The 22,055-nt window shown below is 48.8% G+C and overlaps 3 protein-coding genes and 1 pseudogene across 7 annotated transcripts in view; 2 read left to right on the top strand and 2 right to left on the bottom strand.

Moving 5' to 3' along the window:
- Window positions 1-6,853, top strand: part of IFT172 (intraflagellar transport 172) — a 40,592-nt gene extending 33,739 nt beyond the window's left edge. For all 3 annotated transcript variants that reach the window (XM_066266776.1, XM_066266774.1, XM_066266775.1), the window contains exons 36-48: window positions 2,169-2,267; window positions 2,468-2,577; window positions 2,713-2,776; window positions 2,890-2,976; window positions 3,263-3,379; window positions 4,346-4,456; window positions 4,653-4,772; window positions 5,288-5,383; window positions 5,524-5,583; window positions 5,669-5,767; window positions 6,072-6,225; window positions 6,413-6,504; window positions 6,702-6,853. In XM_066266776.1, coding sequence (XP_066122873.1) covers window positions 2,169-2,267; window positions 2,468-2,577; window positions 2,713-2,776; window positions 2,890-2,976; window positions 3,263-3,379; window positions 4,346-4,456; window positions 4,653-4,772; window positions 5,288-5,383; window positions 5,524-5,583; window positions 5,669-5,767; window positions 6,072-6,225; window positions 6,413-6,504; window positions 6,702-6,791 — 1,299 coding nt within the window. In that variant the 3' untranslated portion in view covers window positions 6,792-6,853. The remainder of the gene's footprint in view (window positions 1-2,168; window positions 2,268-2,467; window positions 2,578-2,712; window positions 2,777-2,889; window positions 2,977-3,262; window positions 3,380-4,345; window positions 4,457-4,652; window positions 4,773-5,287; window positions 5,384-5,523; window positions 5,584-5,668; window positions 5,768-6,071; window positions 6,226-6,412; window positions 6,505-6,701) is intronic.
- A 70-nt stretch (window positions 6,854-6,923) lies between these two features.
- On the bottom strand, window positions 6,924-8,565 carry KRTCAP3 (keratinocyte associated protein 3). 2 transcript variants are annotated; one of them, XR_010730072.1, is made up of 7 exons: window positions 8,444-8,565; window positions 8,106-8,290; window positions 7,958-8,017; window positions 7,594-7,800; window positions 7,336-7,424; window positions 7,136-7,242; window positions 6,924-7,008 (listed from the first exon to the last, which is right to left on the bottom strand). XR_010730072.1 is itself a non-coding variant. In XM_066264719.1 (7 exons), the coding sequence occupies exons 1-6, from the start codon at window positions 8,469-8,471 to the stop codon at window positions 7,141-7,143; spliced, it is 717 nt and encodes a 238-aa protein (XP_066120816.1). In that variant the 5' UTR covers window positions 8,472-8,565; the 3' UTR covers window positions 6,924-7,008; window positions 7,136-7,140. The 2 variants fall into 2 exon arrangements, 1 of the variants encoding a protein (XP_066120816.1); XM_066264719.1 differs by having other exon boundaries at window positions 7,336-7,470.
- Window positions 8,566-8,635: 70 nt separating this feature from the next.
- NRBP1 (nuclear receptor binding protein 1) lies at window positions 8,636-21,463 on the bottom strand. Of its 2 annotated transcripts, XM_066266772.1 has the most exons (19): window positions 21,340-21,463; window positions 18,382-18,611; window positions 18,072-18,194; window positions 17,781-17,882; window positions 16,999-17,088; window positions 16,812-16,852; window positions 16,342-16,436; window positions 15,828-15,851; window positions 14,726-14,809; window positions 14,482-14,540; window positions 14,215-14,313; window positions 10,654-10,786; window positions 10,366-10,471; window positions 10,183-10,233; window positions 9,952-10,087; window positions 9,733-9,786; window positions 9,582-9,645; window positions 9,268-9,323; window positions 8,636-9,191 (listed from the first exon to the last, which is right to left on the bottom strand). In XM_066266772.1, the coding sequence occupies exons 2-19, from the start codon at window positions 18,589-18,591 to the stop codon at window positions 9,087-9,089; spliced, it is 1,632 nt and encodes a 543-aa protein (XP_066122869.1). In that variant the 5' UTR covers window positions 18,592-18,611; window positions 21,340-21,463; the 3' UTR covers window positions 8,636-9,086. The 2 variants fall into 2 exon arrangements, with proteins under 2 accessions (XP_066122869.1, XP_066122870.1); XM_066266773.1 differs by lacking the exon at window positions 15,828-15,851.
- Window positions 12,974-13,420, top strand: LOC136328604 (NADH dehydrogenase [ubiquinone] 1 beta subcomplex subunit 8, mitochondrial pseudogene; annotated as a pseudogene).
- Window positions 21,464-22,055: the final 592 nt, after the last annotated feature.

The raw sequence follows: 22,055 nt of genomic DNA, 5'->3' as shown, positions 1-22,055 counted from the left end.
GCGACGCCCCGGAGGGGCAGAGCGTCGCCCCCTGGTGGGCGTGCCGGGTGGATCCTGGTCGGGCACATGCGGGAGTCTGTCTGACTGTCTCTCCCTGTTTCCAGCTTCAGAAAAATACAGAAAAAAAAAAAAAAATTCATACAACTCCTCATCACTGTCAAAATTCTCATCCAGTAACTTATCCTCATCTGTGTCTGATGACGAATCACAGTCTTCATATATTGCCTCGTCCTCAGTTCCATCTATGGCATCTGAAATGCCACAGTTTTATAACCACTGTATAAGACGCACCCAGTTTTTAGACCCCAAATTTTTTTGAAAAATGTGCATCTTATACATGAGGGAATACAGTAATGGTATTAGGAGTTATAAGGAGGCAAGATTGAGCAGCCCCCTAAATAAGTATTGGTGCGATGATGCCCTTGCAGAAGCCCTTAGGCTTTAAAGGCCTTGTCATTGAATAGCTCCTAGAAGTTGGAGGGGAAGGAAGTAGAAAGGACTGGTGATTGGTTATGAGAGTTTAGCAGATTTTAATCAGCAAGTATTTATGAAGCATCTGTTGTATCTTACTGTGAGGCATTGTTTACTGCAGTCTGTGCATGACTATACCTTCTTCAGGCTAGTTAGAGGATGGCTTCCTGGATGGGGGCACTTTAAGCTTTGAAGGGTTTGGCAAATAAAGAAAGAGAGGTATGAATAAGTGGAGGAAAGACAAGGAGGATTAGCACAGTCTGTAATGAGACCATGTGGAAATTAAAATCTCATGAGTCTGTCATATCACAGTGGAAATACAGTAAGCTCATACAACACTTGGGTTTGTAGGATTACTGAGTTTTAGGGTTAGAGGTGTCTCTAAAGTCATCTAGACCAGCACTGTCTAACAAAATGTAATGCAAGTCACAAAGGTAAGTCACACATGTAATTCAGAATTTCTGGTAGCCACACTGAAAAGAAACAGGTGAGAATAATTGTAATATTTTATCTAACCCAATATACCTAAACTATTATTTCAACATGTAATCAGTATAAAAATTTATTGAGATATTGTACATTCCTCTTTTTCATACTAAGTCTTTGAAATCTAGTGTGCATTTGAGCTTATAGCTCATCTCAATTAGGACTAGCCACATGTGACTAGAGGCTGCTGTTCTGGACGGTACAATTCTAAACAAACCATCACTCTTATGATAAAGAAACTGAGGCTCAGAAAACCCCAACACAAATATTTAGAAAATGTCTCGGACTCCTATTTTATGGTTTTTTTCCCTATACTATGTTAACAAGATTCTATTTGTGGCCCTGGCCGGTTGGCTCAGCGGTAGAGCGTCAGCCTGGCGTGTGGGAGTCCCGGGTTCGATTCCTGGCCAGGGCACACAGGAGAAGTGCCCATCTGCTTCTCTACCCTTCCCCCTCTCCTTCCTCTCTGTCTCTCTCTTCCCCTTCCGCAGCCAAGGCTCCATTGGAGCAAAGTTTGCCCGGGCACTGAGGATGGCTCTGTGGCCTCTGCCTCAGGCACTAGAATGGCTCTGGATGCAACAGAGCGACGCACCAAGATGGGCAGAGCATCGCCCCCTGGTGGGTGTGCTGGGTGGATCCCAGTTGGGCGCATGCGGGAGTCTGTCTGACTGCCTCCCCGATTCCAGCTTCCGAAAAATGAAAAAAAAAAAAAAAAAAAGATTCTATTTGTGACAAAGGACTTGAGAAACCAGTTTGTCAAAGGTGGCAAGACAAATGCGGTGACCTTAGATAGCAAAGTGTCTGAAACAGGACAAGCTGAGGGGTGCTGGATAAGTCCTCTGAGGGTCATTTAAAAGCTGATGGATCAGCCTGACCTGTGGTGGCGCAGTGGATAAAGCGTCAACCTGGAAACGCTGAGGTTGCCGGTTCAAAACCCTGGGCTTGCCTGGTCAAGGCACATATGAGAGTTGATGCTTCCTGCTCCTCCCCCCTTCTCTCTCTCTCTCTCCCTCCCCTCTCTATAATGAATAAATAAAATCTTTAAAAAAAAAAAAGCTGATGGATCATGGGGCAGGCTCCTCCTAGGAGGGTGGAAGGTGAGGAGAGTTTAACAAAAAGTTGGCAATTGAAGAGAAAAAGAACATGAGGCAGAGGACCCCCAATGGTATTTGTCTCTCCTACCCACTTCCATCTTCTGTTCAACCACTCAGGCAGCTGAACTGTCCATCAAGTTTCTGCCCCCCCAACGCAGCCTGGAAGTCGTTCGGGCTGTGGGACCCCAGCTGATTGGAATTGGAAAGCACAGTGCAGTAAGTAGGGGGCTGGGACTGAAGAGACACAGACTCCACAGAACTGGGTGGGGTGGTGACATCTGCACCCAGGATGATGTGTGATGTGTGATGTGGCAGGCATGGCATGCAGTTCTGGGGAAAAGGGGGAGCTCACAGAAGGGAGACTGAAGAGTGGAGGGGAAAGATGGGTCTTCAGTCTCCAATTTCCCACCATGCAGGCTGCAGAGATCTATCTGAACCTGGACCTAGTCAAGGAAGCTATTGATGCTTTCATGGAGGGTGAGGAGTGGAACAAGGCCAAGCGTGTGGCCAAGGAGTTAGATCCCCGGTGAGTGCACTCCCCCTCTCACTGGGAAATTACCTTACTTCCTTTTGTAAAAACTGGGAAAGTTCTCATGGGAAGGGTATGACTATGAAGCCATCCCGGGACCAGGTAGTGTGAGATCCCTGTTCATCTTTGCAGGTATGAAGACTATGTGGACCAGCATTATAAAGATTTCCTCAAGAACCAGGGCAAAGTGGACTCGGTAAGACTTACGGAGTTAGCAGGAGGCAGACACACACAGAGGCACAAGAGATTCTCCCCTTTTCCCTCTCACATCATTTCTCTCCTAACTCTGTCCTTTCAATGGGTCCACAGCTGGTGAGTGTGGATGTGGTGGCTGCGTTGGACCTGTATGTGGAGCAGGGCCAGTGGGACAAGTGCATCGAAACAGCTACCAAGCAGGTACTGCTCCCTTCCTCCCAAGTCCAGGTCTTCTGTGCATGTTCCCATGACTGCCCACTGCCCCATAACTATAGCTCTGGTCTCTAAAGCCCAAACTCAGAAAATCCCTAATCAGCATCAGAGAGCTTAGTCTTCCCTACTCTGAAATTGGGGTCAGAGTCCCAGCAGGGCCTGGCTTACATATGCCCTCTGCCTCTTAAACAAATCCACAGCCTCAGGTCGCCACCCCACTGCCTGGTTTTACTGACCCCACCTTCCTCATGCTATTCCTCTACCCCCGGGACAGAACTACAAGATTCTGCATAAGTACGTGGCACTGTATGCGACTCACCTGATCCGAGAGGCTGGCTCTGCCCAGGCACTGGCCCTGTATGTGCAGCATGGAGCCCCTGCTAACCCACAGGTACCAGCCTGCTCCTTGAGATGTTTCTTCAGGGAAATTCTTTCCTTTTCCTCGAGAATCACCCTCCCGTCTGGAACTGTTTTTGTTAAGGATTCCTTGATCAGTGTCATGCCCAGAGACCCCACCCAGTCTCTTCCAAAATGTACAGCCCCTTTGAGGATTGACCCATTAAAGAAATGCCAACATCCCAAGCTTTTAGCTAACACACGGGGAACAGTCTTTCAGAAATGAATCCCACACACACCTCTAGAGCTTAACTTCCCCGAGTGAATGAACACCACTGTCCTATCTGAGCGCCACAGCTGTCTGGAATGTTAGCTCACGCACACTGTGACTGTGCATTCGCATTCTAACATTTGCCTGCAGTCACAGAGCACCAGTTAGTTAAGAAACAGTGATTTTCTTTTCTTAATCTTCTTTTCCCTCAAAAATAATCAACACTCCGTCCATCGTTGTTCCATAGCTCCTCCACACACACATTTACAGCCTTGCTTTCCTCTTAGACACCACTTCTACTTTCTCTTCCAGTTGTCCCCTTCCCTTCTCACTCAGCTCTTCTTCTTCTTTTTTTTTTTTTTTCATTTTTTGGAAGCTAGAAACGGGGAGGCAGTCAGACAGACTCCTGCATGTGCCCGACCGGGATCCACCCAGCATGTCCACCAGGGGCGATGTTCTGCCCCTCTGGGGTGTCGCTCTGTTGCATCCCGAGCCATTCTAGTGCCTGAGGCAGAGGCCACAGAGCCATCCCCAGCGCCCGGGCCATCTTTGCTCCAATGGAGCCGCGGCTGCGGGAGGGGAAGAGAGAGACAGAGAGGAAGGAGAGGGGGAGAGGTGGAGAAGCAGATGGGCGCTTCTCCTGTGTGCCCTGGCTGGGAATCAAACCCGGGACTCCTGCACGCCAGGCCGACGCTCTACCACTGAGCCAACCAGCCAGGGCTACTCAGCTCTTCTTACTCCCGCCTTCAGAACTTCAACATCTACAAAAGGATCTTCATGGACATGGTGAGCTCACCTGGAACCAACTGCGCTGAGGCCTACCACAGCTGGGCTGATCTCCGGGACGTCCTCTTCAATCTGGTGAGGAAGTCGGGTTGACCACAGAGTGATAACGCGACTCTGCCTGTCCCAGCCCTCGTCTCTTCTTTCATGCACATAAACCTTTACCCTCTGATATACGGTACCTTCCTTTTCTCAAGTGGCCATCAGTTGACTGCTCTATGGCCCTGGTCCTCCTCTGACCCCTGACCCAGGCTGTGCTCTCTGTCTGCTCTAGTGTGAAAACCTGGTGAAGTCCAGTGAAGCAAACTCTCCAGCCCATGAGGAGTTTGAGATGATGCTGCTGATCGCTCATTACTATGCCACACGCTCAGCGGCCCAGAGTGTCAAACAGCTGGTGAGACGGAGGGGGGAGGAACACTCAGTCTTATGGACACATCTTCAAATGTATGAATTTGAATGAATTAAAATTCTGGAATCTTAAGTGTGGCCCACTTCTCTCCTAACTTCTCTGATTAAAGAAATCTTCAACCCTTGCTAAGATGCTTTTCCCCAGCCTCCTTTGACCTGAGCCCACCCAGCTCCAGCCTCATTATGCTTAAACATTCAAATCCCATGATTTCTGTGTTGACCTCTTATACACATACCGTGGCTTATTCATGATACCATATTGTATCATTATTTCATGTACTTGGATGAGAATTCTAGAAGTGGAAGGAAACTTAGAAATAATCTATGCCCAGTTCTGTACAGATGAATATAACTTAAGACTCAGAAAGGCTTGAGAAATAGGGCAGTTTAACAATGATTGTTGGTTTCCTGGTTCCGTGGCTGCCTTAGTTATAAGGTCGTTGGTCTGGTAGCTCAGTCACCGCATTGCCAGGGTCATAATGCTTTGACTTTAATCCATAGGAAACTGTGGCTGCCAAGCTTTCGGTTTCGCTTTTACGTCACACACAGCTACTCCCTGCAGACAAGGCTTTCTATGAGGCAGGAACTGCTGCCAAGGTGAGCTGGGATGAGAAAGTTGGGAGGTAGACCATCCCATCTGCTCCCAGAGAGCAAAGCTGAGTGTGGGGCTGGAGTTGTGGGAGAAACTGTTTTCCGGGATTCTTCCCTCTGCATCCTGCAACTTTCCTCTGTTGCAGGCAGTTGGCTGGGAGAACATGGCATTCATCTTCCTCAACCGTTTTTTGGATCTGACTGATGTGAGTAGGAAGGCTATTCCCAGAAGTTGGGAGGTTTTGCCTGTCACAAGCTGTGACTATCTCATGGCTGCTTACTGTGCCACAGGCAATCGAGGAAGGGACTCTGGATGCCCTTGACCACTCCGACTTTCAGGATACAGACATTCCCTTTGAAGTGCCACTCCCAGCCAAGCAGCACATTCCGGTAAGGACAGGGATTGGAGAACAGCGGGCTCCCCAGTGTGAGTGCATTGAGAAGGGAGGACACTTTAGGATGGTCCTCCCAACCCTTTGTACCAGCCATCAGTCAACCACATTTTGGAATGTCCTTGGTCCTCACTATTCCTTCAGTGAAAGTAGAAGAGGAAGAAGCTAAGGGTGTGGCTGTAACCCCCAGTTCAAAGAGGACCATTTGTGGGTGAAAGAATGATGGCTTAGCAAACCCCCCCCCAAGTGCCACCCCCATTTGCCCTGCCCTGCATGAAGCTGCTGCTCCCTGTCCTTCCCAGGAGGCTCAGAGAGAAGAGGTTCGAGACTGGGTGCTCACAGTCTCAATGGACCAGCAGCTAGACCAGGTTCTACCTCAAGATGAGCGCGGTGCCTATGAGGCTTCCCTGGTGGCAGTGAGCACTGGCGTTCGGGCACTGCCCTGCCTCATTACAGGTACAGAACGCTACAGCACCTGTATTCTGTGGTGGGCAGGAAGGAGGGGAAAACAGAAGGATCAAGAAGCTATCTTACTGTGATTCAGAAAAGGATGAAGAGGAACATCCTACTTTCTGCCCCTAAATTACTCTGTTGTCCCCTTCATTCCCTCTCAAACCCTTCATCGTTTTTTCTTTCCCCACAGGATACCCCATTCTGAGGAACAAAATTGAATTTAAGCGGCCAGGGAAGGCTGCTAACAAGGACAACTGGAATAAGTTTCTCATGGCTATTAAGGTTAGAGCAGGAGACGAAGGATGGGGCAGGGAGCGCAGCACTGAAGAGAAACAACCAGCCACTGGAAGGGGTTGGGATTGTCAAGGCAGGTGCAGCGGCCCTGAATCCTGCTGCCCACACTGGTGGAGCTGGTTTTCTTTATAGCTGGGATGTCTTCAGCACTGAGTTCCTCTGACGTTCTTTTTGTTTGCTCACAGACCTCCCACAGCCCGGAGTGCCAGGATGTGCTGAAATTCATCAGTCAGTGGTGTGGCGGGCTACCCAGCACCAGCTTTTCCTTTCAGTAACTGGTAGAGCTCAGGGAAGACTATTAGGTTCTTCCCTTCATTAAACACTTGTAACTAACAGAGACCACTGTACTTTTTGATCAAAGTCACCCTCAACACCAGCTCTTTGCCCCCCAAATCAGAATCAAGTAGAAAAAGAGAAGTTCTTTTATTACAATGTTTATATCATCCTAAGGGTGAGTGAAAAGCCCTGTGGAATGAGCCTCTGGATCAACACCTGCTTGATAGAAGGGAGAGCCTGGGTCAGAAGGCAAACAGCATAGCAAGGGACCAGACCTAGTTAGTTCTAAGGGCAATTCCCTGCCCCTATCCTTTCCCAGGCCACAGTCCTCATGTCCCATTACCTGTCCTAAGCCCAACTTTTCCGCGACGCCTGGATTTCTTGATTCTGATCCAGTAGCTGCTCGCTATCCTGCCTTTTACCATGTTCAAGCTCTGTCAGTTCCTCCAGCTGCAGAAAAGGGTGGAGTTAGTACTCTGGCCCTGAATCATTTCAACACAGCCAATCTGTGTTGAAGGAACCCTTCCTATTCATCTTCCTTACCTGCCCCTGGAGCCCTTCCTTCCTGCAGGGCCCAACCCCACGGAGGGTGAGTGCTGCCACACAGCAATAACCAGACAGAACAGCCTCCACTGCAGACATGAGCAAAGAAGGAATCCAGAGAGCTAAGGCTGTATCCTAAAAGGTGAAGAGGAAGGATGGGGGAACTAGGAGGGCGCCGGCAGAAGTGACAAGTTGGGGTGATTAAAGGGGCAGACCAAGGCTTTGGGACTGCAAAAAAGCTGAGACGAGAACACTCACATAGATTCTTGTGGGGTCAAAGGGGCAGTCAGCATGTCCCGGCCCCTGGTCCAGCGGTAGCAAAGGATCCAGCAGTCCTGGATGGCAGTCGGCAATAAGCCGGCGGCCACCATTGGCCACGGTGAGTGACACAGCAAGCAGGAGGCCCAGGGAGCAGGCAGTGGACAAGAGCAGGTTTACCAGACCTACTGCCAACAGGGCCCAGTGCTGGCAGGGGTCAGAAGGTCAAGTGAGCAACCTGGGGTGGGGGGCTCTCCCACTTGATAGAAAGTTTCTCTATTTGGGGCCCCTCCTCCCCACTTGAGTCAGCCCCCATTTCCCTGACACAGGCTCCCTCATTAAAACTCCAGAAATCCCCCCTCACCAGTCGTGGGCGAAGGAGATTCCTGGATGCCACGAGGGCCACAAGTCCCAAGGCAACACTCTAAAAGACACAAAGTTTGTGTGAGGCCCAGGCTGCTCCGCACGCCTCCGCTCCGCCCCTCCAAAACGCGGCCGCCTGCCGCACTCACCAGCAGCCCGGAGCCCACGGAAATGACATTGGCAGTGGTGTATTCGGTGGTGACGGCACCGCGGGGATTGGCTACATGCCGCAGGACGGTGCCGTGCAGCACAGCCCCCAGCAGCAGGTTCACGTGGCCCACCAGGATCAGCGCGAGGCCCACTCGCATTAGCCGCCAAGGGCCCCGGGCTGTGTCTGTGGAGCATGGGGCGGGGAAGGGGGGGGGGTAAACCTGAGCCCGGAAAGGAACTGGGAAGTAGTCCCGCGCCGCCGCCCCAAACTAACAAGGGATCACAGGACAGGGCGAGGGTGTGGATACTGAATGGGACCAAACGCGCCATAGGTTACCGAATCTACAGAGGCGGCAGCACCTCATTGCGTCCCCCGCGCCGGCCTCCGGGCAGCTCTACCTGGCCCGGCCCCTCCCTTGCTCGCAGGCCAGTTCCGCCCCATCACTACCTGGAGGCCCAACCTCCTCACCCCAGGCGGGGCTCCGAGCCCTGCTCCCCCTAGCGGGGAAGACGCAAACACACAGGACGCTTTTAGCAAAAAGTAGACTTTTATTACAGCAGCAACTGAGGCGAATCGAATGGCCCCCCCTGGGCCACCACTGCAGCACCACCCTTCTCTCCCGGCCTGTTCGCCCGGGCGGGATTGTAGAATTCAGCTCCCCCAGCGCGCCCGTGGGCCTCCTTTCCACACAGGCTGGGCAGGAGCTGGCAGATCAGCTACTAGCCCCCAACTAGAAGGCGGCTGCTGAGAAGGCCCAGGCCCACGTCTGTGCAAAACAAGTAAACAAAGTGCAGAGGGGAGGAAGAGAAGGGGAAGGGGGAGGGTGATGCTCAGAACCAGGGAGCCCCAAAGCTCTCCTAAATAATGAAGGAGAGAAGGGGCTTCACAGGGTAATACTGACTGGGGGGAAAGGGCAGGAAGGCTGCAGCACATCCAGGGACAGCCACAGCTCAGATTAGGGGCCTGGCCCGGGTAAGCTCTAGGAGGAGACAGTGACAGCGGCTGAGTTGAGGGTGCTGTTCCTGGCAAAGTTGAACTTGTTCAGAGTCTCCTCTAGCAGAGAAGTCAGCCGGCTCTGGTCAGCCTAGGGAAGAAGAGCTCAGTTAGACCAGCTGGGAGGAGAAGAGAGGCAGCCCTGCAGCCGAGGGCAGAAAGCTCACCTCGCTAATGAAGCCCAGCTGCACCAGCTCAGCGGCCAACTCAGGGATGTTCTCATCTGACAGGGAAATAGGAGAGCGTGAGGACAACGGAGCGAGGGACCCAGAACCCTGCCAATTGTCCGACTGGGTTACCCTGCCTGGGAAAGAATGACACGAGCAAAGTGGCCAGACCCACCCTTAAATTTTAGGGGTTATTAAGTTCATTTTATGTGAGTCGGGGTGTCACTGCCCTGCCACTTCCCCCCACCCCCCGAGTATGTCCCTAACAGACAAGGCTCACACTCTTCATCCTCTAAGGGAAAGGAGAGACTCACTTGGCATCAGGTCACAGCTCAGGTGCCGGTTCAGTTTGTCCTCCAGCTTCAACAGAAGCGTCAACTGGAGAATAGGACAGTCAGAAAATGAGGCTCCTCTTCCCCACCCTCTGGTCCCCCGACCCTACGCAGCCCTGGCCCTGAGCCTTACATGGTGTTTGACTCCCTCCTCCACTGACTCAATGTTGCATTGCATCAGCACCACCTAGGGAGAGGGGACAGAGGGTTATTAGAGAAGGGACTGGTCAGTGACATGGTTGCCAGGCAGCAGAAACACATTCTTTTCTCTTCAAGGACAGAGCCTCATTAGAGGTGTCCTCTTCTCCCTTCCACCATGACTATACCGACATCCACACCTACACAGCCCCACCTTGCGGGTCTCCACCTCAGCTGGTTCGGGTGTTGGAGTCTTGACAGAGGGGGGCACCACAGGTGATGTCACCTCCTCCTGCTGTGGCTGCTGGGGCCGTGGCAGCCCGAAGGCTGTCAGGGGGTAGATCCCATTCCTAAAGGGAGATTAGAAAAGTCATGTGGCCTCTGTTAGTGCCTTAGGACACCCACCTGTACTTCCTCAAGAAAGCCTTCTTCACTCTTCTCTCACCTGACATCTTCAAGGAATTTATCCAGTTCCAGAGCTGGTGACTGAGAGTACCTGGAGGAGAAAAAAGATGGAAGGAAACAAGTAAAAAAGTAGATTCAACCATTTTCAGAGATGGACGGTTGACAGTATCCTCAGGGTGGTAGTGACCAATCTGTTTCAGACCCTCTTAGGTAAGTTACTCACAAAGTCTGAACTGGTTCTCTTCCTGGTCCTGCAGGGATTTCAGCAAGTACAGCACTGGTATCCATGTTTTTGGTGATCTCTTCCAGCGCGTTCTCTGGGATCATGTCTGGAGGGCATGACAGAATGGGGAGTTACGCAAGGATAATCAGATTAGTATCAGAGAGGGAACAGAGGTTCTGGGGGCGTTAAGAATCCCTTTGGAAATAGAAGAGTAGAGATAGGATGCCAGAGATAAGTTACAAGGCTCCAGGCTGGAAAAAAATTCCCTGAAAGGCCAAGGGGACTCACGTTGGTGTCCCACAATGCAGTGGGCAGCAAGGAGTTTGAGTGAGGGCACTTCAAACAGGGCTGGGTGGAACAGAAGTTCTCTGGCTGTTGGTCTGCGAGCAGGCTCAGACTGCAGGCACTTCTGAATGAACTCCTGGATAAGGGAACAAGGATGTGGAACAGGCATCTGGCAAGCAGCATCCTACTGTGTTTACCTTCATCTCTCTCCTACTTAGCTCAGGGCTTTGTATATATCGTACTAGGTGCTCAATGCTACTTGGAACAAATTGCTAAAGGCTTTGTACATACATACTAGATGCTCAACGCTAGTTGAGGGAATAAATTGCTCAATGTTATTTGGAAGGGCTTTGAAAACTATAAGGTATTCTATAAAAGGTATCATTCACTTTTCTTCTGCTTTATTTTTCTCTTCTCCAACCACAAACTTTTTCATTGTTGAAACATTTTTTTTCTTTACTTTCTATCTCTGTGCGTTATTAGCCCAATTACTGCCTTACCTTCTCCAACCCTCACCAACTTTATCTTCTCTTCCCAACCATACCCATTATTTCCCAAGCCTAGTACAATTTCCTTTGTCCACTAAATCTTTTTTTGTCTTTTTCTAAAGTTGGAAACGGGGAGGCAGTCAGACAGACTCCTGCATGCGCCAGACCAGGATCCATCGGGCATGCCCACCAGGGGGCGATGCTCTGCCCATCTGGGGCATTGCTCTGTTGCAATCAGAGCCATTCTAGTGCCTGAGGCAGAGGCCATAGAGCCATCCTCAGCGCCCGGGCCAACTTTGCTCCAATGAAGCCTTGGCTGCGGGAGTGGAAGAGAGAGACAGAGAGGAAGGAGAGGGGGAGGGGTGGAGAAGCAGATGGGCACTTCTCCTGCGTGCCCTGGCCGGAAATCGAACCCGGGACTCCTGTACGCCAGGCCGACGCTCTACCACTGAGCCAACTGGCCAGGGCCCACTAAGTCATTTATATTTTTTTAATTATTTTTATTTTTTTATTTATTTAAAGACTTTATTTATTCATTATAGAGAGGGGAGAGAGAAAGAGGGAAGGGGGGAGGAGAAGGAAGCATCAACTCCCATATGTGTCTTGACCAGGCAAGCCCAGGGTTTTGAACCGGCAACCTCAGTGTTTCCAGGTTGACACTTTATCCACTGCGCCACCACAGGTCAGGCTAAATCATTTATTAAATGCACTGATTTCCCATGCTGCTTCTTTTTATTGACTAATTTTAGAGAGAGAGAGAAACATCAATTTGTTGTTCACTTATTTATGCATTCACTATTTGATTCTGGCTTGTACCCTGATCAGGAATTGAACACACAACCTTGGAGTATGGGGGACGACATTCTAACCAACTGAGAGCTACCTGGCCAGGGTCTCCCCATAGTTCTTCTACATCACCCCTTTTTACCTCCATAGGTCCCATGATAATTACCCTGCTTTCTTTCTTTCTATCTTGGAGGCCCACAAGGTCATATACCTAATCTTTCCCTTGAACTCTCCACCCTAACACTGAACTGGGAATTTACTCCACACCAACCTCAAGCCTCCTGACTTGTCTTCCTTCATTTCTCTCCCTTTCACACTTAATCTAATGAGCCACAAACTATCCTTGTTTGGACCCTGCTGTCCTGACTACTTACTATAATGTGTCTACTGACTCATAACTCTTATATCTTTTAAATCTTAGTTCATTTTCCCTAGGAAATCTAAGGTCACTTTCCCTAACTAAAACTACAGTTGACCTTTGGACAACACAAGTTTGAACTGTACAGGTCTACTTATAAGTAGATTATTTTTTTTTATAATTTTTTTTTTTTTTATTCATTTTTAGAGAGGAGAGAGAGAGAGATGGGGGAGGAGCTGGAAGCATCAACTCCCATATGTGCCTTGACCAGGCAAGCCCAGGGTTTCGAACCGGCGACCTCAGCATTTCCAGGTCGAAGCTTTATCCACTGTGCCACCACAGGTCAGGCCTATAAGTAGATTATTTTTTAATAACTACCTGTACTGTTCTTGATCCATGGTTGGGGAGGGCCGACAATATGCACTGATCAATGCCATTTTATATGGGGAACTTGAGCATCCCCAAAAGGTTGGTATCCACAGGGGGCCCTGTAATCAATTCCCTGTGGATAACTGAGGGACAACTTAAGTTTTCTGGGGGGTCAAAAGTCATATACAGATTTCTATGTCAGGGGTCGGTACCCCTAACCCCTACACTGTTCAAGGGTCATCTGTGTGCACATCCCCAAATAACTGATTCAATTTAAACTGATTGATGTTTATTTAAAAATATCAAGACAGAGAAGGTCAAGATGGCAGGGGTCCTGAGAGTCCAATGGCTATTAAGGGCAGCATGGGACATTGTGCCACTGGGTGCAGAGAGCCTCCCATATTACCAAGGACATGCTCCCAGGGCCCTATCTCAAGAACCCAGAAGCAAGGGTTGCTGCCACCAAGAAGTATAATATGTGGGTGAAAGACTACAAGCCATACTCTATAATGGCATGGGATTCACTGGGACCTAGATATGTATATCAGGAACCATGCAGACATATCCCCATGCCTATTTCTTGGACTCTCATGTATAAGCACCTCTTCGGCTTCATGGCATTCATAGTGTTCATATTTTTGGTAGGGGGGACACTCATCCCTCCTACCAGCCCATGGGGCCAAAGCAGTATCCTTATAATAATCTGTACCTGGGACAAGGTGGCCATCCCTCCAAAGAACCTGAGCCCGTGGTTCACTATAAAATCTGAGGAGGCTCTGTAGGCTCTGTGCCCCCCTGACTCCCTCATTCCTAGAGATTTAACCTTAATGAAATCCCTAATAAAACTTAGTGCAAAAGAATATATATAAATATATACACATACAAATATATATATATATCAACACAGATGTCTAGACTGTATATCAATAACTTGAGTTAACCATCAAATTAGTTTACCTCCATATACACACACCTAAATTAACATGTAACTTTTAACCCCAATTATTACCCATCTTAAACTCCAGTGTGTATATACAAAACACATCAGGCACTACTTAGGGAAATGTTCACTGCTTTTGCCTGTCCTTCCTGCTTTATATTCTCTTGCTCTTTTATTTTTTTAAGTGACAGAAAGAGAGAGAGAGAGAGAGAGAGGGACAGATAGGGATAGACAGACAGAAAAAGAAAGAGATGAGAAGCATCAATTCTTTGTTATGGCACCTTAGTTGTTCACTGATTCCTTTCTCATATGTGCCTTGACCAGAGGACTACAGCAGAACAAGTGACCCCTTGCTCAAGCCAGTGACCTTGGGCTTCAAGCCAGCGACCATGGGGTCACATCTATGATCCTACACTCAAGCCAGTGACCCCGCGCTCAAACCGGTGACCTCAGGGTTTCAAACCTCAGAGCTCTGTGTCCCAGGCCAATGTTCTATCCACTGCGCCACCACCTGGTCAGGCTTCTCATGTTCTTATAAGAGAGCATATTTCCAGTAGGAGGAAAGAAGGAAAACTGAAGACATTTCAGTCTATTAAAAAGGGAATGATCCTTAAGAGTCTTACCCTCTGTAATGGGTCTTCTAGAAGCTGGATGGCACTGCTGATGGCTTCCTGTGGCACATATGAGGACTCTCCATTGCCCTGAATCTCCAGCACTGCCATCTGCAGTGAAATAGAAAGGAAAGTAGAGAACAAACAACCTCAGTGTTTCCACATCAAGCCCCTCAAGACCAGTACCCTACTTGTCCACACTCCATTTCCCCCTTCCAGCTTCTGATTTGACCCCTTTCCATCACCACCACTCTTCCCTGCCCCTTGAGGTTTCCTCACCTCCAGTGCACACATGCCAAAGGAGTAGATGTCCACTGCCGTTGTCACATTAGTGACTTCTAAGGAAAACAGGTTTTGGAGAATCAGAGGATGGGAGTAGGGCATGGCACAAATGCCTTTAAAATTTTTTTGTATTCCAGTGGAGAAGCATTAGTAGTTTCAGTTATGTTGTTACTTCTGTCGCTCAGGTTGTAAGGTGGAAACCTGGGGGAGGGGAGTGGGCAGAAAAAGTGGGATGCCTCACCTCCATACTCTGGCGCAAAGAAGTGTAGATTCTTCTGCTCTTCCCGACAAGTCTTCACATGATTGTTGATAGTGTCAGGAGCCACTGGGAGTAGGGGAGATAGCCACAATCTGACCAACGTCAACAAAGCAATCGCACTCCAGAGAAGCCCCCAAAAGCCAAATTATCTCCTGAAGTCTCTAACTCTCAACAGGCACAAACCCTTTCCCAGCATCTGTAGACTAAAGATGAGCACCACCTACCTCCCCTTTCTCAGGTCTATCACTTCTCATCTAAGGTCCCTAAGTCAGTAGCAACAAAGGCTCCGCACTACACTAACAAGTACTCAGGGGCTTTGGGTTAGTCAAGGAGCAACACAAGCTAGGGAAAAACTTTCACTTGTGACCTGTTCACCTTTCCCAAAGCCCAGGTACATCCTGATCACAGGAAAATGTTTGATCAGTCCTTTCATCCAATCCCTGATCACAGGAAAATGTTTGATCAATTAAGGGCATTTCATCCACCCTGCAATAGCATAAAATAACAGGCAGCCCATCCTAATCCTGGACAATCTGACACCTCAGAAGCTTGGCTAAAGGATAAGAAGGATACAACCAAGTAGAAAGCCTCCTGCTTGCATACCTCTACTGACTGAAACTCAAACAGCTCAAAATTGAACCAATACCCTTGAATCGGTTCACTTTTAATTCACCAAAAATTTTAGATTCCTGCTCTTATCCCCTTATCCCTCAACACTGCCTGCCACAGGGCTGAACGAGGAACCAGGGCCAGGCCTAATTTGGACTCACGCGAATCATAAACAATGACTACAAGTCACAGAGAGTTTAGGAGCACAGTATGATTTAGGGAACCAGCCTGATGGTGAGAGAGAGAATAAGAATCCAGGATGTAAGTGGCCAGCCAGGCAGAATCCACAGGAAACAAGCAGGTTATGGAAGGGCAAGCAGGTGGAGGGCTGGTAGCGCAAAAGCCAAGCAGGCATAATTAGGCAAGGGGGGTAAGGGAACAGGGCTTGCTCCCACGACTGCATGCACTGGGCAGCCGCAAAGGGGAACAGGGGGAGCACAAACTGAGCCCAACACGGGGCAGAGGGAGCTCTCACCATTAGCAAAAATCCTATGAAAGACTGTTGGGAACAGAGCAGCCCGTAAGCGGGAGGGAGGAAAACAGAGAAAAGTTGTGAGCGATGGAGCAGCCAAGCCCCAGACAAATGGCCACACAAACACCACACCAACACGGCACACAGAAATGTTAGACACTGCACACATATACACAGCAAATGGAAGCACTCACAGCAGGCACAGCCTGGAACCTCCTTTGGAAGGGTCCAGCCCCAGAGGCTCAAGTGAGATCTTACACACATCTCTTGCCCTTTCCCAACCTCCTATCAAGATCTCTGTATTTACCCATTTCCCTCCAAAAAAGCACACAATTACACCCTACACCCTGTCCACTAATTGATTGGCTTTTCCCTTTGAATTACACCTACAAAGGTTCTTTCTCTTATTACCAGCCCACATCGCAGAATTTTGCTGCTCTCCTCATTCCTTTCATCTTACCCCCGTGGTTCCCAAAATCCCGAGGCTCCCCTGCCCAGAACCTCTCCCTCCCCTCACCAGAGCCAATCTTGATGAGTCCGTTGTGCTGGATGAAGATGGTGTCACAGGTCAGGTTCCCATGGATGATGGGGGGGTCACAGGAGTGCAGGTAGCTGTGGGGGCACTGGGCTGTTAGAGGGGCCACTGGGAAATTAAGGGCAGGGGGAACCCAAGGGTTAAGAGGAACAAGGGCCTGGTGGTCTCCTGCTGGTCACCACAAAGATAATCCCCACACTCTGAATCTCCACTATGCCTGCCTGATAAGTTAAATAGCTGGATAAGCACTAGGAGAAAGAGTTGGAGGATAGTGTTGTGTTTATGGCATTAGGAAGAACCCTTTAAAAGGCCCGTGGGGGCCTAGTCTTAACAGGTTATGACTCAAAGAAAGTTGGGTGAGACAGCAAAGAACAGCAGAATAGTGTTCTGAAATCTGTTTGGAGGAACTAAATCAGGAGATATGGGAAAGACACTAACCAGATCCTACTTACCTTAGGGCAGAGAGGATTTGTGTGCACCAGCGCTTCCAAGCCTGGAACAGAGAGTGATCAAGGATCAGCAGTAACTCCCTCTCTCGAACCTCTTCAGTTTCCTCCATCCCTTCCTGATCTGCTTCATAATTAGCACAATCTTTTTTAAACCCCCAAACCAGCTTAAAACTTTGCTCTTCCTCCATACCTTTTCATTCATAGTCTTGTGGTTCTTTTTGGTCTTCTTCAAAAATTGCTTAAGACTGCCAGATGACATATATTCTGTGATAAAAATGACCTGGAGAGACAAAGCACAAAAATAGGGCCTTATAGCAATGACCCCCTACCTGGTGACACATACACTGCAATTACATTAAATTTGGAAGTTTGGTTTTTGTTTTTGTGACAGAGACAGAGACAGAGAGAGGGACAGATAGGGACAGACAGACAGGAAGGGAGAGAGATAAGAAGCATCAACTCTTCATTGCAGCACCTTAGCTGTTCATTGATTGCTTTCTCATATGTGCCTTGACTGGGGGGCTACAGCAGACCGAGTGACCCCTTGCTCAAGCCAGCGACCTTGGGCTCAAGCTGGTAAGCCGTGCTCAAACCAGATGAGGCCACGCTCAAGCTGGCGACCTCTCGGGGTTTCAAACCTGAGCCCTCAACGTCCCAGTTTGATGCTCTATCCACTGCGCCACCGTCTGGTAAGCCAGTTTTTTGCTTTTGTTTTAAGTTTCTCTCCTTTTTTTGTTAGTACCATTTCCAAGACAATGAAAACTACTGAGCTATGGGAAGAAGGAAACAAAAGTTCATTCATCTGCAATGGCTAAACCAGACAAAAGGCATAGGTGGTAGTCAAAACTCTACTCTCATCACTACACCAACTAATTCTAGTTTTATTTTTAAACTATCTTGTTTTAATATCTGAAAAAAGGAACAATAAATATAGCTAGTCTCTGTGGTAAGCTCAGAAAAAAAAGTTCTTACCCTGGCTTTATTTTCTTTAATGTCAGCCCAATACTTGTGAAACTTAACAATGTTGAGATGTTCCAACTGAATCAGATTATCAAACACAGCACGAACCTTTTCCTGGGAGTAGGGGAGAAAGTGGGATTATAGGGTTAGAAACCATTATAATCCTGAAAAAGCATTCCTATCTTTCCTCAGAAATGACCTAACCCCAACATACTCTCCCTAGTCATCTTCCCAACACCAATTCCTCATTAACACCCAGCATCCTAACACCCCATAGGCTGTTATCATTTCACCATTACCTACCTCTTGCAGCTTGTAGTTCTTGCGCTCAGAGAACTGTACCTCATTCCATACAACCTCTACACCCTCCTCTGTATCCATGGCCAGGTATGCACTGTCAATACCTGGCACATTGCGCTGATTTACCTGAGAAAAAATGCAATTGTACAGTAATTAAAGTTACTTCATGAACCCTCAATTTCAATACTCCATATGATCAACTTCTTCCAGGCTCTGACCTGTTGAAGTTTGGTCTGCCCCTCTGAGAATCTTCTCTTCTACTTCTCACATGTTAGAATTCACTCTCCCAAAAGTGACAGTACCATCACCTTACCTCTTCTCTCCTCTTCTGCCAGCGCCCACAGGGTGACTCTTCCAAGATCTCAGACTCATCTTCACTTTCTTCTTCTTCCTCTGGGGAAGCAGCTGAGGTTGTGGAAGTCACAGGAGGTGACACTGACGTCAGGCCAGGAGCTGAGGATGAAGATTCTACCTTTGGGTCTGAGCCACTGCTGAGTACTGTCTGGGACTCCCCCTCCGACATGGTGGAACAAACACTTAGGCCTGCATTGGTAGGGGCAAGGATGGAGAAAGAAGGCAAAAAAGGTCAGGATAGACCAATGAAGATTTAATCCTAAAAACCTCTTCTGGGATTAAAAAGAAAATAAGCAGTCTGTCTAAACACTGAAACATTAATTATTCTCTCCTCATCTAGAGAGGGAAGCTATTTTGGTTGAAGATGACCCACTCAAAAGTGGCAAACACAAGATTTATGGCAGTATAACCCATCTTAGTAAAGTACAAACGAACAGCAAAATCAGGGGCCCCATTCCTTCTTAGCAAATATTCATCCAACAGCCTTCCCTTTGACTCCTCATCTATTCCTATTTGCACTGTGCTCAAGAACTAAGCTGAACATAGGAGCTGTTCAGAACAGATGACTCCAGACCCCAAAATGTTCCATTAATCCAGCCCAAAGGCTGCATGCACCTGTAGCACTCAGCCAATTTATTCCTGTGGAACCCTCGCTGATTTATTCCACTAGAATTAGCCTTGGCAAAAACTAGCCATCCCTCCTTACACACAGAATGAACCTGCCAGTCCATGGTGAGGCCACCCTTGGGCCAGGTGACTAGCAGTGGTTAGTGACTTCATCCCTGATGATCTCACCTTCCTTGTGATATGACTGTGGCAAATGGGCATTGGTTAACAATATTTTTTCTCATTCACTCATTCAAGAAATGTTTATTAAGCACTTATTATGGACCAAGAATTGGGCTAAATGCTTGAAATACAAAAGACAAAAGTGAATAAAACAAAGAAGATGTTCATACACATAGAGCCACAAATTTAAGGCAGATCTAAGACTTTAAGCTTCCAGCTTTTATTTAATTCATATGGCTCAAGGGCACCATCCCCTGGTGCCTTTGTACTGGATTTGACATATGTACTCCTTTCAAGTACAAATACTCAAGATACATCATTCAACCTTCCATAGCTCAAAGGCACCCTCCTCTAGGGCACTGGATCTAGCATCCTTCCAAATACAAATGGTTTTATAAACATTACTAAAGTACTACACATACAACATGTTTTCAGGGGCTACTTGAAGAAAACGAATTCTTAAAAGCTAAAAGTCACCAACTTGTCCAATTAGTCACAGGACAACCACAGAATATTTTGTATCTCAAAGAACAAAGGTTGTGAAGGAGTTGGAACCTCTATGCTAGACTCAAGGGGGTGCTTTAAAGTATGAAAATGATATCCTGGGAAGTAGAGTTGCTCCTCTAAGGCAGTTCAGAATATAGAAGCCTCTGATCAATCAACACCAATCTTTTGAAAAACCTTCATTTTTTAGAACTCTAGGATGCCCCCTTCTGCCCATCTCTGTCCAAAATTTACATTATGCTTAACTCAAGTCAGATTTTTATGACATTCTAGTAAAGACCAGAAGGCAGCAAAACATTACAGAGAAAATCTGGCAAGATATTCTTTCCCTATGTTATTTTGTAGGTTCTTGACTATCATAAATTTTATTCAGCCTGCCAGAAATGCTACAGAATCCACCATAAAACGAGTTAATTTTCCTTTTGCCCCTGAAAAGTAGCTAAGAAAACAGCAATAAAGTTCATACGGGTTACTTTCTAGAGCAGCTATATGTACAGAATGCATCCTGAATCCGAACAGCTAAGTAAAAATTCCTGGTAGATTACAATAGGAAATCCTAGTGGAATTCTAATACTGGAAGTCTGTAGCCATCGGGCTTTAAGAAACCTCTGGACCCAGGACACACAGTAGGGCACCACCACAAGAAAAGCCAAACTTTCATCAGTCATAGGGATGCCCTCAGAATGTACTGTGCTCTCCCTCCCCAATTTTTCCCCAGTAGACAAAATAAAGGCAATGCACAAGAACCCCCAGCACTCCCGCTATAGATAAATCTTTGCTACACTGGGAGTTCTGTCCAGAGTCATTCAGAGGTTTATATAGACCACATATGGAAAAAGCCACTGAGGTCCCTAATGGGAATCTTCTCGCCGTCTCCAGCCACAGGGTGTTCCCTTCTGAGTAACGCAGGTAGATCATCCTGCAAAGTTTTTCTCCGAGACTTGCATTCTTGGACTGCAGCCCCTCTGCATTACAATTCTTCAGCAACAGCTTACAGGCCACAGGCCTCTCGGCTGCGCTCACCCAAATCGGACCAAAGAGGGCCTCTGAGACCTACAGGACTGTGCGGTCAGATACACAGCAAGCGCCAGGGAGGAATTTCACACTCCAACAGGTCGCCCGGCCAGGTGTCGCAAGGGAAAGCCAGCCCCAGAGGCAGGCCGAGGGGGCCAGCTACGGCCACCTCATCACAGAGGGCCCCGCGGCGCCGCCAGGGGCGCAGGCCACGCCCCCGCGCAGTCGGCGCGCCGACCCCGCGAGCAGGCGCGGCCCCGACGCTGCGCTTCCGCAGGCCTCCGGGCCGCGACCGCCGCCCCCGCCCCCGCCGCCGGCCCCGCCTCTCGCCAGCCCGAGTAGGACGCGAACGCCGGGACCTAGCGCCCCGCGCCGGCAGAATCCTGGGCCGCCGTCGCTGCCACACCGCGGAGATGGTGAAGGGCCCGGCAGTGACTGTGGGGCCCAGGCCCAACCCCTCGGCTCCGGCGGGCCCGGCCTGGGCCGCCGAGTAAGCAGGGCCACCTCCAAATACCCGCCTATCGGGGTCCCACCGTCCCGGGCCGCGGAGGCTGATACTTCTGTCCTCTCACCGGACCCCTGTTTCTCCCTCACTCCCCTCGGCGCTCACCTCCCGATTCGGCTTCCCGCAGCCTCCGCTTCAGCTACAGCTCGGGTCCCGGGGCCGCAGACCGGACAGACTCCCTCACAGCTGCGCTCCGCAGCGCAACCGAACTGTGGGCCCCGCCCTCGCGGCGTCCCAACCAACAGATGGGCGGTGCTGCACTGCGTTGGGTTTCCATTGGACAAGGGGGCCGGAGTGGGCGGTGCCCCAGATAGACGGTCGCTGGCTAGGATCGTCTTCCACCGGGTCTCCTCCCCTTGAGCTTGTCCCGCGGAGACCTCTCTGAGGCTTCGGTATTTTCTGTCTCAACTGGGGCTCATGTCTCTGACCCCCTTCCGTCCACTCCAGGTGCCCACGATGATTCTGCTGGGCGAAAAGAAGGCATTCTCCCTCTTCTTGAAGACGCCATGACAGTTTTTGTCCGACTAAAAGACAAAAGGAGCCAAAGAAGTAGCTTCGATCCAAGAGGGGCGCCCACCCACCTTCATTATTTGGGGGCAAGACTACACAGAGCACCACTTATTCAGAAAGCTTAAAAAATATATTAATGAACACATTAACACTAAAAATTAATAGTTTATGCTTCGTGACTGCATAGCACTATTTGCCAAAACTTTGCAAGAGGTTTTCGCAGACGTTATCTCATTTTATTTTAATAAGAAATTGGAATTCTCATTCAATGATAATTGACAAATGCAAATAACGGAAGCAGAGGCATTAAG

This window comes from Saccopteryx bilineata, chromosome 3 (genome assembly GCF_036850765.1).
Source record: "Saccopteryx bilineata isolate mSacBil1 chromosome 3, mSacBil1_pri_phased_curated, whole genome shotgun sequence".
Classification (NCBI taxonomy): domain Eukaryota; kingdom Metazoa; phylum Chordata; class Mammalia; order Chiroptera; family Emballonuridae; genus Saccopteryx; species Saccopteryx bilineata.
The sequence above is the reverse complement of the archived record's forward strand: the minus strand, read 5'-3'. Positions and strand labels throughout refer to the sequence as shown.